The sequence below is a fragment of the Gymnogyps californianus genome, chromosome 2 (assembly GCF_018139145.2).
Source record: "Gymnogyps californianus isolate 813 chromosome 2, ASM1813914v2, whole genome shotgun sequence".
Taxonomy (NCBI): Eukaryota; Metazoa; Chordata; class Aves; order Accipitriformes; family Cathartidae; genus Gymnogyps; species Gymnogyps californianus.
The window spans coordinates 67,644,748-67,657,160 of record NC_059472.1 but is presented as its reverse complement, the minus strand read 5'-3'; the positions used below and the strand labels follow the sequence as shown (position 1 = coordinate 67,657,160).

Sequence of the window (12,413 nt, the reverse complement as noted above, 5' to 3'; positions counted from 1 at the left end):
CTTGGGGTTCATAGAATCTTTTTTAGGACGTTAACTAAAGGAAGAGGTTTCCAAGAGTCACAATTAACAGGACAGAGCTACAGGCCCTTACCAGTTAGAGAAGGATGAAGTTTAGATTCTAATCACTCTTCTACACTAAGTTCTTGTGAAAAGTGACAGGACGACACTAATATTTCCTTCAAATACCTCTAAAAGTAGAACTACAGAAGCCATAAAAAGGTATCAGCAGATCTGAGAGAACCCCACTAAAGAGGAGAACCTCCCTTTAGCAACTAGGAAGGAATTTATGTCAGAAGGCTCACAATGATGTTTTCATTCTGTTAATAGCTGTAAATGCACTATGCAGGCACTTTATTCCACAGGGAATCAAATTTGGGCTCTTCTCTGAGGTCTGTACAGTCTACTTAGTTAAAACAGATGTTCTGGAAAGTTAAGACAGACACCAACCAGAAGTCCCATCTCGTTTAAAAAAAGAGAGACTCTGAACCCCAACTCTGCCAGGACAGCTGGTGAAAATACTTCCTAAAATTGAAGGAAAATGTGTGAAAAAACACAGGCAAAATAAGAGACAATTCCTCATCCCTTGCATGATTAAAGTTTCCTACCTCCAAAAAAAGACAGCAGCATAAACTTGCTTATGAAGCTGAAGATGGAGCTTGTTTATTCCAATTACCTTCCTTTATCCTCCACAGACCGACTGCATTTAAGAATGGCTAAGACTGCTGTTATACTCAAAAGTTTGGCAACAACTGGCAAAATAAGTTATGGATCTCTGAACACTTTTGGCAGTCAAACGGCATATTATTTGTTAATCTGAACCATACAAGAAAACAAGTTCCAGATTTTGAATGGGGAAAATCAACTGCACAACCCCTGATCTAAAAGTCTTTCTTTAGCACACTAAGAATCATGAATGGCATTCTGCTATTGCTAATTCCCAAAGAACATCATTAAACTGATTTAACTCATGAGCTACGGTGGCGGCGGGGGGGGGGAAGCTCAGAAAGTGACCCTTCTTTCCTGCTCAGTGGTCAAGAAATCACTGAACATAGCAGATAAAGGACGAAGTATTTATTTTACAGACAACAAAAAAAAGAAATCTTATTGTGTGTTGCAGCATAAACAGGCAAAATTATCTATAAAGTAGCTTTTATCTCTCTCAAAAAGCAAAAAGGAGTGTCTATTCTTCAGTCTCCGAGGGGACTGTGCCTGAACAAATTCAGAAAAGTGGTTCCTACATATGGTAGTTTCAATGGGGGCTTCTGAATGGTAGGTTCACTGGTGCTTTGTGGGGCAGTGTTTGTGGTTTGAGGGGGTTTTTTTAAGGGAGCAATAGAGAGAAAGAAGAGAAATTGACTTCTGTTTTGGAAGACAGTCATTCAACACATAATTTAGAGTCTAACAAAACTTCTGAACAGATGCAAGAGAGGACAGAATTTCTTTGTAGCACTCCAAAGGAACATTTAACTATATGAAAAACTAAAGACAGCTACAGCTTCCAAATAATACATGAAAAATATGCATGCTTTTAGAAGATCAGGCACTCCTTCAAATATTTCTTTCGATATTCAGAAGCATTCAGCACAAAGGGCATGCTTAGCAACAAATATACAATTCCACAGATAGAAATCATATCAGTTTTATTATAAGAATTTATAGACTGAAAGTAACATCATTTCCATATGAATCATTCAATACATGGATACTCAGTAAAGAAGGACAGTTGTAGCTATTTTATGTCAGTGAGAATAGAAACACAGGCTATCTTCACACAGGGAAAAAAATAAGAAAAACTAACACTTTTATGCACTGAATCCAGCTTCAACATTCTGTGTGCACATTTCATCATTACCTAGAAAAAAGGATGAACTATTTGAACAGAGGTAGTTGTATGTGATGGCTATCTAGAGACAGATAGCAGTTATTGAAGAACCTCAAAAAAATCAGCAGCACATATGGAAACGAAAGAAGCAGAAGAACTGTGTAATGTTCTGAGCAAGAGACAAAAACTGTAATTACCTGGCCATTCTGCTGTATAAACAAATATATTTTGCAGTCATCACCACCGCAAGCCAGTATTGGTACTGGAAAGGAAACAAAAAAAGTCTTCATTACTCAAGTTACAAAATCTAATATTCTAGGATATGAAAAATTATATAAATAACAAAAATCAATATAGTATCAATAAATATATTAATACAGACAGGCAAGCATGATACCACTTTTTTATGTTTTCTAAATTAGACATCTAATATTGTTTGAAATAAACTAGTATTTCAAGAACACAAAACTCACAAGTTATTTTGGCAGGTAAATAGTATTGACAAATACTTAAGATGCTAAAGAGTAGTTTGCTTCAAGCTCACATATCTGTAGGAAGTTCAAGTATTAGGGATTTTTAATTAATTATGTTTTATTGATATCAACAGGCATTTGCTCTAAATACAAAAGGAGCAAGCAGCAAAACAAAATGACTCAGAACTAATACAGTTGAAGTCCTAAATCAACTGAAATAAGTATATAGATGGAGGTAGCATAATTATTACAGAGCAAATAAAAAGACATACCAAAAAAGGATGACAGACCACCACTCACTGTACACAAGGATATGAAAGCAATTAACATTATTATACACCTACTCAAGTCTTGAGTAGTAGTTTACTTCTACAAGCTATCTAGAAAGTGTGCAAAAACCATAGGTCTATTGAATCAAACCAGACGAAGTTATGTCTAAGGGGAAAACAAGAGAAGTTAGGCAGTGTATTAGTTCATCTCTCCCACAGAAGATGATCGGGAAAAACAGTTAACTCTTACTCCACTCTTTTTGGGTCATAAAGATGAAGTAGTACTGCTAGGGAGTGAAACAGCAAAAGAAAAGGAATTAATTAGAAAATGATGAAGAAATAAGTTATCAGGGCTAGACATTTGCATTTCTCAAGTCTGGGTAGAAAACTAAATACTAAATTTCACTAAAATCAACTACTTCATTTAAAAAAACTAAATGTCATCCCTTTAAAGAGGTAATTTTCTCTTTATTATGGATAGACCAAAAAATCAACTTGAATATTCATAAGTTTATGCTCTATGCTAATTTCCTCTTTCTGCCTGTACCAAATCTGTGCCTAGTTATCTGCTGCTCCTCTCGCACTAAGTCACATTTCACATTCTTACACCTCCATCACTTGCTGCTTCTCTCCAACCTCTAAGTCACATTTCACCTCCATCTCCTCCTTGCTTTACAGGGGGCCAAAAAAGACTGCTTTGGACTGCAGGTAATGAGCTGTTTTGAAAGAAGACCTGGTCTTCAGATCCACGGAAATTGGGCAAGAGTAGGGTTTTTTTCCACAAAATACGATACAATGTATGTTCTTGGAGCCTGTATCATCCTTTCCTGAGAAATACATTTTATGGGCCATTACAGTAATGACATACTTATTCAATGGAATCAAAGTTTGACTGATAAAAACGAGAATTATGATCTAGTTGCTGTATCAGACAAATGCAAAAGCTTTCACTCGTAAAGTTCTATCAAGAAGTATATAACTGGCAAAAACAGACTAGTGCATAGTTTTTCACGTAATCGCTCTAGAGTATTAGAATTTGGATCTGACTGAGATAAAGTCCTGCAAAGGAAACAGAAAAAAATGAGTTGGAAAGTGTGGTCCAATTGCAATTGGGACAGTGTGATCAGCAAAGCTTTTTCAAGCTTGCTTGCTCTTTTTTTCACCTGTTGCAATTGAGTTCTGAGGAGACAATTCTTAGTTGTCAGAGGCCAAGCTATGACACCACAATAATCCATGTGGTAGGAAGAATCACAGTATATGACAAAAGAGCTGATCAAGATCTGTAAAACAGTAAATCCTATTCCCAGCATTTTAGAAGCAGAGTTTCTGTAGACACTGCAAGGCAAAAAGCAACAAAGCAAACAAAACAGTACGAAGCTTTTCTTCAAGACTCAGAAAATAACTGTAAAGAAACTCCTTAACTAAGAGGCTGCCAGTAAAGTGCTTAAGCTATATTCCAGCTGCAAATGATTGTTTGTGTTTTTATGAGCAGTCTACTGGCTTTCCCCATTTGACTTCTTCACAAAAATGATTCTTAACTTTTTTTTTTTTTTTAAATCATTTATTTTCAAGGACAATCAGTTAAAATAATAGGCATCATGAACTTCAATGTCCATTGAAATTAAAGCATTCATTACATATGAATCAATTTTCAACACGAGCTTGAAATTTCTTTGCTTGGTGAAATTAGAGCTTACTATAAATGCTTCCAGTTCAGAAGAGTAGTTTACAACTTTCAGAAAAGTAATTCTGTATTTAATTCCTGACTTAAGAACTGCAGATTGTCCTCAAGAGAAAAGCTTCTTTAAATCTTAATACAGCTGCCAACATAGCCTTCATAAAGATTTCAGAGCAACTCCTAAAGTTATCACAGATCATTTTTCCCTGAAGCTCATTAAAATTCCAAATTGCCATTACAGATTAATGTTTCTGACAAAATGATCAGCAGAGAGATTTTTAATAATATATTTTAAGCTACTTTATTTAGATTTCAGAATTAACATACTCTTCTGAACAAAAACAGTTCAGTTGTACGGACTACTATGTCAGGTTTAGGTAGAAAACACAGAACATGGCTATGCTATATTAAAAGCCCCTTTATAGATTTCTAGGGGAAACATTTCTAACCATACATTTATGGTTCAAAATCTAAACTGTTTCTTGACAATTTTAGCAGCACAGATCATTCATATTGGAACTGGCATTAAAAACATAAATGTATAGGATTTTTTTTTTAAATTTCCATACAAAACCTACACAAATAATTTCTCATTTGAAAATAATTTCAGTTCTTCAGAAAAGCAAAGTACGCTTTTTCAGGTTATGAGCACTGTGTTGTTTTGGATAACTAATTTGAACTGGGATGGGAAGAGGCCATAATAAAGGATTGTCCTGCTCTGAATGGAACTTTAAGCAACACTTGGTTTGCGGGACTCTGGTAGATTTTTCAACAGCAAAACAAAATGCTTGATATTCCACCATTTAAAGAAGCTTCAAGCACTCCATGCAATTTAGGTTTCAGAAGCATTTAGTTTTAAGAATTAATACGATAATCTTCATTTAAGGTTTTTCCAAAATGAATGGTCACTTCTCTTATATACAACATGATTTCAACATTAAACAGATGCACTACTCTAGAGTGTTACAGTGAGAACTTCTTACCTGTACAGTATCATAAATGAAGAAATACTATATATTGCTTTGCAATATGAATTTTATACTTATTAAACTGGCACCACAGACACTTCACTTCTAACAAAAATTCACACTGGAGGTAATGATTTTAATTGACACTCAAGCCCTTTAACTTCATCTTTACAACTACCTGTTAGTATATTTACAGGAAAAATAGAGAGAGAGGTTTAAAGTTCTTTAGTTGTGCAGACGCTGCTTTTGATATCAGACACACTCTGGAAATAGACATTAGCATTTCCAAGTGGGACAACACATCTTGATAGAGCTTTCATATCTCCCAGAATTATCACAAGCCAAAGAATAAAATAAGCTTCTGTATAACTGCTCTGGAGGCATACAATTAAACAACAAATCAGCGTGGAACACATGCAGTAAATAGTTGAAAACTCTAGATACAGTAAGAAACTTCAGTACTTTTTCTCTTGGGAGCCTGGCACTCCTCCATCCAGGTGAAAGGCTCTAATGATACTTAAACACAAACCTAATTCAACGTACTTATCTGGCTTGAGAATACATTTTGTTTTAAAAAAACAAAGCTTCTACAGATTTGCAACAGAAGAACATGTCTGTGGCAGGCTACAAAATCTGAACACTTACGTTAACAGAAAACTATATAAACCATACTGAACAGTCAGCTTAAACTTGTTCAGCATCTCAATTTTTTCACATTTAAGACTGAACAGGTGATAAACACTGCTTGTTAATCTGCAATTTTTGATGCAGGCCTGCAGATTCTTTTTCTGGATCTTGCCCTTCAATCCAAACAAGAACAAACATACACAGCAGCACCACAAGGAGGGGGCGAAACTAACAGCACCATCCTATCCCATTCACTTACAGCCCTGTTACCCTTTTTAAGCTCTCTGTCTCACGAGTTCAACTAAAGAACTCCATTTGAGCATCATTGTGAAGACACTGTATTCAGCCAGTATTTTTCCAATTGCTAAGAAGAGTTCAGTGAAAATCTTTAGATACAAGCAGCAGCTTAGGCTGATTCCGTAGAAAACAAAAAATATGGCACAAGGATCTGGAGTCCGTCAAATGAAAATCTATTTGTGGGATTTCTTAGATTTTACATTTCCTGCATTGATATTCAAGATGTGCAGCTGTACTTACTATTGCTGCCAGGCAAGAAGGATAAGCAGACATCCATAACAAATCCATTTCCAAACTGCAGAATTTCAATGCATTTAGCTGGAAAACAAGAACACAGCGTTGATCTCATTCATCATAAGTATTACAGTTACACTGTCACTTCCTACTACATTATGTAGTTAAAATTTCCCATTCAATTCTATTTTAAGGAGCTGAAAAACTTCAACTTTTTTCAGAAGCCTAAATAATAACGTTATCTTCTATGGGGCCATAGAAATTCATCCAGAGTTATCTTCTAACTCAGCTAAAAATCACTATTCTCCTCTGAGTATTAAAGTTGTCCAGCTTCACTGTGGTAACACATGGAAGGGATAAATATTGCAAATTATATCCTGTGGCAACAGCATTCACTACACAGGAAGCTAAAACTGAATCCATTTGCTACAAGAGCAGATAGAGAGATGAGCAGAAACCTGCGAACACCCCTGAGATCCTAGAAGTGGTTAAACTGGTAAGCCATCAACATCAGATTAACCAATAGGATAGCAGAAAAACCTCTCTACAGAAGCAGAACTGGTCCTTCCACAACAGCAAGACAAAAAGGAAAGGACAGGACTTCATAGTGTGCTTTGGGAGCATGAGAAATGTCTTCCAGAACATGAGACTGAAGATTGGCAACTCCCACCTATTTCTCTTATGCAGGCAGGGCAATGTGAAATTCTCAAATACACCAGATAAGGAAGAAAGCAGCTTGAGGATGCAGTGAGCACAACTCAACTAGCAAATAACACTTTAAATCTAGATTATCCATCCTATTTATTTTTTATTTATTTCAAAGAGCTGCTCTTCCTTGTGTGCATGCAAGGGCCCAGTTCACCAGAAGGTCAAGATCCTACTATCCCAAACTTCATTGGACTCAAGTCAATAGTAACAAACAAGTGACTAGTTTAACCTCACCTTTCTAACGCCAGCATTAATTTTACTAATTTTACTTCACACACACATACAGCTAAGTCTGCCCCCACATTACAGGGCAAAATGATGGTTCAGATTATCAGATTCTGAATACATATTAAAAAGAAACAAGTACATTCAGCCAACACATCACTGATGAAAAACAAAGATAAATCATTCTGCAGAACAACTCTGACCCAAAGCTGTTAAACTAGTATAACCCTCAGCTTTCAAAGAGCAATACAGTGGTTTGATGTACCCAAGTTTGAAGAGATATCAATGTAGCTGCATTAAAAGATGTTAGTATTTAGCCAAGTACTACAATGGATAAGCATTCATCATTTTTATTAAGCCAGTATGTTGTCCTTAATGTTAAAAAAAGTTACCTTCTGAACCATGCCGAGACCAGATTCTCACAGTAGAGTCAGAAGCTGCAGAAGCTATTAGCAGTTTTAAATCAGGTTCATCTGACTGGTAGACAGCATCCACAGCACAAACAGCTTCAGCATGGCCTTTGAGAGGAATGCTTTTCACAAGCTGAACACATCAGAAAGTTTTATAAAGTTTTAAATTCCAGTAACTTATCTGAGAGAATTTTTAAAGCCATTTTAAGAAATAAAATAATTTAATACTGAAAACGAGTTGTATACCTGCAATGGCAGAGTATCTGCCAAGCTATGCTTAAGCTATAGCATATTCCAGGAAAACACAGAGAAGGGATACAGCAGTAATGAGTATTAACTTGATAAGATTTTGTTCAAAGATGAACAGAATTAAATGTTCCTCTGTACACTATACAAACCTCACCATTCCTTCAGGAAAGCTGGAAATAGTACAGAAGTTAGGAATAGCAGTTTTCCTTCCTTTTTCTCTTTCTCTTGCCCCTCACCCTAAGGAACATCTCATAAAAGTTTGGAGAACCTTAGTGAAGGAGACGGAGCAGAAAACACAATGGAATAAGTACCAGCTACTGTAGCTCTAGCATCAATGTTTAGCGTGTTCTCGCAAATCAAAACAGCTTTTTACTCCTTCAAAACACCAACATGAAAAACAAAAACTCTAAATTTAGACTTAAGAACCTACTTTCTTAATGAACGAATGCAGGTGATTCAATTTGTAACCTGTTCCTCAAACACAAAGAGCAAAACAAGAAGCTTTTAATTCTGTGACCAGAAGTCATCCAGCATTTATCCAAATTTTATCATAAATGCACTTGACATCTCCTTCCAAAATATAGCCTGGTAGGCCCCAGTAAGAATTTTTGATTGGTCCAATATAGAACTTCGCCTGTTTTTAAGAATTTACACTAGTCTAGAACTGTCATTAAAATGTGCACATTTAGCCACATTCTTTTTCAAAGACTGTGCACCACACAGCATAAGGCTGTGCGCCACATCAGTAGAAAAGGTTAAAGAAATCTGTAAGTTATTTTAAATAAATATGTAAACAGTTACAATGGATCATGATCAGAAATTAATTATTTCTGACAACATTCTCTCATCAAACTAGGTGTATTTCCCCCTAGTATGCATTCTCGTGCATTTTAAAATGCCAATTCTAATCTAGTTTGAGATAGCCTATGAAATGGGTTACCTACACAGCCATTCACAAACCAATGCCTAATAAGTAAGATTTTAAAAGTTAGATAATAAGTTATAGGGTTTTTTTCTTCTAAATTTCAGTTCATTCTGAAGGCTCTTTTACACCATACTCCATCTTTTGCCTTACATTTTACAGTATGAATAATAAATTAGCATGTCTCCTTACTTTTCTCAATTTCTCTAACAAAACTCAATTGCTGCACAGACTTTTTTATGTTTTTTTTGAACACTGACGCCAACTTGTATATCATCCTGGTAAGACTACCTATATATAAACACTACACTGTGACACAGATTGACCGGAAATCACTAGAAATGGATATAAAGAAACAAGAAGGATGGGTACAGGAAATGTCAACTAAAAATGAACCTCATGGTTTGAAGATTTTAAGGCAGTTTAAAGGAAAGTGCTACATGAGATCAGAAAGCCGATGACTCAAGAACAGAAACAGGATCTTTTAGACATGCTAGAGACATCCACCTGATGACTGGTTAGCTAATTTCTTAATGAAGACTGATTTAAAAAAGATAAACTACAGAAAAGAAGAAACAACATTTGAAGTAAAACATAGCATGACAGAATATCAATAATTTGAAGCAGATAGACACCAGGTTCAATAGTCAAGGTAAAACGAAGAGGTACGAATAAGAAATACAGACAAAACAGATAATTTGTGGTATGTAAGAAACTAGGGCAGGGAGAGCTTTAAAAAGAGGTTAATCCTGCTTACTTGATTATTCCATGTTCCTGTTCCATTCCATTCCCAAAGAATGAGCTGTTTATCAGATCCACCAGAAATTAACTCTGTTTCAGAAGCTAAAAAAATACATTTTGATAAGTTTTGCAAACACTTACTTTGTAACAGCAGTCAACAACATAAGCAGTTACATTGGTTACTATTCACAAAATATCATGTATCAACTGTAAGAAAAGTTTCCATCAAAATAAAGTATGGCTAATATAAGTTGCACTGTGCAAGACAGCTTAAGAGCAAAGGTATTCTCTAAGACAACATAAAGAGAAAAGTCAGAGGAATATTTAAAGTTCTGTATGAATGTGATAAATATATCTTTCCAAAAAGATTCTCAAATCCAACAGTGTAATTTAATATTTTCTTTTTTTGTTTGATCTTTTTGGAGGATAGGAAAATAAAGCAAGAGAAATCTAACCAAACAGAATTCAAAGTTTCACATGAAAATTTAATTCTCAAGTTCCCTGAAAATAATTTCTTTTAATCAATTTTAAGAAGAAAATGTTTTAGTGCAACCAGTTGAAGGGATGGCAGTTTATATCACTACTAAAAAGGAATGTTTTCACCTCAGTACTTCCCCCCCCAAAAAGCAATGGGCACGTTACATTAACAGTTTAATCAACGGCCCCACTTCTCTTTGTCAGTGAGTTTCTGTAAATGCCTAAGGGCAAGAATACGTGCCTTTGAAAAGTCTGCACTAAGCAACTTTAAATCCTGGAATTACTATCAAGCAAAAGTCTCATAAGGGTCTCGAAACATTTCCATCTTGAAAGATTATTTTTTCGTGGATATGACCTCTATGCAAATTATAACTTTATAGTCAGAGATTTCTTAAAAGGCATTGCAACTCAGTTTACAAAGTCAAAACACGTAAAACTCCAAACCCTTACTAAAGAGCCCGGCGGCAGCACACGCATCACAGCCGCCGATCTGTCAGAGCCACCGCAGCCCCAGGCAAAACAGCCTCCCGGGCTGGCGTTGGCTGCGGGGCCCGGAGAAGACAGCCCGACCGGATCCCCTCGCTTACCGGACAGCTCACCTGACTTTGGCGGGTCAGATTCCTGCGGAGCGACCTGTTAAAATCCCTACTGGGAAGCTGGGCTTAAGGCGAGAGGATGCGCTGGAAGCGCGGCAGCTCCCTAGTTCCTTCAGTTTACACCGTAGCCCCTCTGTTGTCGCCTCTCTCGCCTCACCTCCCCAGCGAGGGGCAGGGCAGCGCCCCGGCCCCGGCCCCCGCCGTGGCAGACACCCCGTCCCCCCCGCCGCCCCCGCGGCCCCCCGACCCGAGGGACGGCGAACGGCGGGAGAAAGGCCGCGCTACTCACCGCCGTCCCGTCGGCGGACCCAGCGCACGCAGTTCACCCTGCCAGCGTGGCCGCGGAGGGTGGCGGCCGTCCGCCTCACCTGCGGGAGAGAGGGAAAGCACCGAGCGTGAGGCCGCGCTGCCGGCCCCGGCTCCGGCTCCGGTCCCGGTCCCGGCCCGCCCCACAGCGCATCAGCTCACCGCCGGCTCGTAGAGGACGACGTCGCGGCAGCTGCCGAAGGCGAGGAGCCCCCCCTGCCCCCAGGACACGGCCCCGCCGCCCGCCCGATTGGCGCAGCAGGCGACATGACAGACTTGCACGGGCGCCGCCATCTTCCTCCCCGCTGCGTGCGCGACCTCGCGCAGCTCCCGTAGCAACGACCCCCGCGCGGCGTCCGAGGGGGCGGGGCCTGAGGCGCGAGGGGCGGGGCTGGCCCACGGCCGGGGCGCGGGGGGAGGGGCGTGCCAGGCTGCCGCGCCGCGCGGTGGCGGGCGCCGCTGAGGCCCGGCCTGGCCCGGCCCGGCCCGGCGGGCCCGGCTTCGTGGCCGTGGGGTCAGGGAGAGTCAGCGTAAGGCTGGGTGGCTGTGCGGAGAGCCCGGCTCTGGGCTTCCACCGCTGGGCTTGGTGTGTGAGGGAGCCCCGCGGGCCGGGCGGGGAGCTTAAAAACGGGGCATAAAATCCAGTGAAACCGAAATTAGTTTTGGTTTGTTTTGGTTTTTTTTGTAGGGAGGAGAGTTTTAATCTTTATTTCGTCTTTTGTCAAACACTCAAAGGTTTAAAAAGTTTAAAACTTTCCTGTTTTGGTTTGGTGTTTTTTTTTTTTGGTACATAGAAGTTGATCCATATGTGCTAGGAAAGAGCTGAACTGCGTATCAGAGGTCATGTTGTTATGCATGTCTGATCTGTTTCCGTCACCCGTAAAGCCTCCCTCTGATGAAGAATCATTCTTAAGTCACTGGGTTCAGGCTGTATTTAATATTACAGTTTATTATGATGTCCTGGAGTAACTGTCATAGAAACCATGGGAATCTGCAACTGAGCAATGGCCAGGGCCGCAATGGGGTGATCTGAATATGTTTGAGTACCTCTGTTTTTCAAGCTAAAAGGTGAGATCATAGCAGATTAGAGAATTCCATCTGTTACATTTTTATTTTTTATTTATTGATATATTGATTGCCTTCCCTACCCAAGAAATTAAAACCAGATCAAGAAAAATAAATACTGCAGTAGTAGTCTAGTTTTACTTGCATGGCCACTGGCCTAAAGAAATGGGATCATTAGAGGGTATGACACTATATGGGTGTGTTATGAACTGTTTCAGCCATTTGGCTTCACAGGCTCAAGGATTTTGCCAGTTCCCAGTGGCTACAGATGCAACCTGCTATCCCACAGGCTGTGTAGAAGTCTCCGTAGGACCTTCGAGATACGCACTCTGCCTCCAAATGCTCT

At 39.0% G+C, this 12,413-nt stretch overlaps 1 protein-coding gene across 1 annotated transcript in view; it reads right to left on the bottom strand.

The window, feature by feature from the left end:
* ELP2 (elongator acetyltransferase complex subunit 2) overlaps positions 1 to 11,296 on the bottom strand; it is a 38,783-nt gene extending 27,487 nt beyond the window's left edge. The window contains exons 1-6 of the mRNA XM_050890786.1: positions 11,165 to 11,296; positions 10,986 to 11,064; positions 9,640 to 9,725; positions 7,694 to 7,844; positions 6,375 to 6,452; positions 2,020 to 2,084 (exon numbers count right to left, since the gene is read on the bottom strand). Coding sequence (XP_050746743.1) covers positions 2,020 to 2,084; positions 6,375 to 6,452; positions 7,694 to 7,844; positions 9,640 to 9,725; positions 10,986 to 11,064; positions 11,165 to 11,296 — 591 coding nt within the window. The remainder of the gene's footprint in view (positions 1 to 2,019; positions 2,085 to 6,374; positions 6,453 to 7,693; positions 7,845 to 9,639; positions 9,726 to 10,985; positions 11,065 to 11,164) is intronic.
* Between the last annotated feature and the right edge of the window lie 1,117 nt (positions 11,297 to 12,413).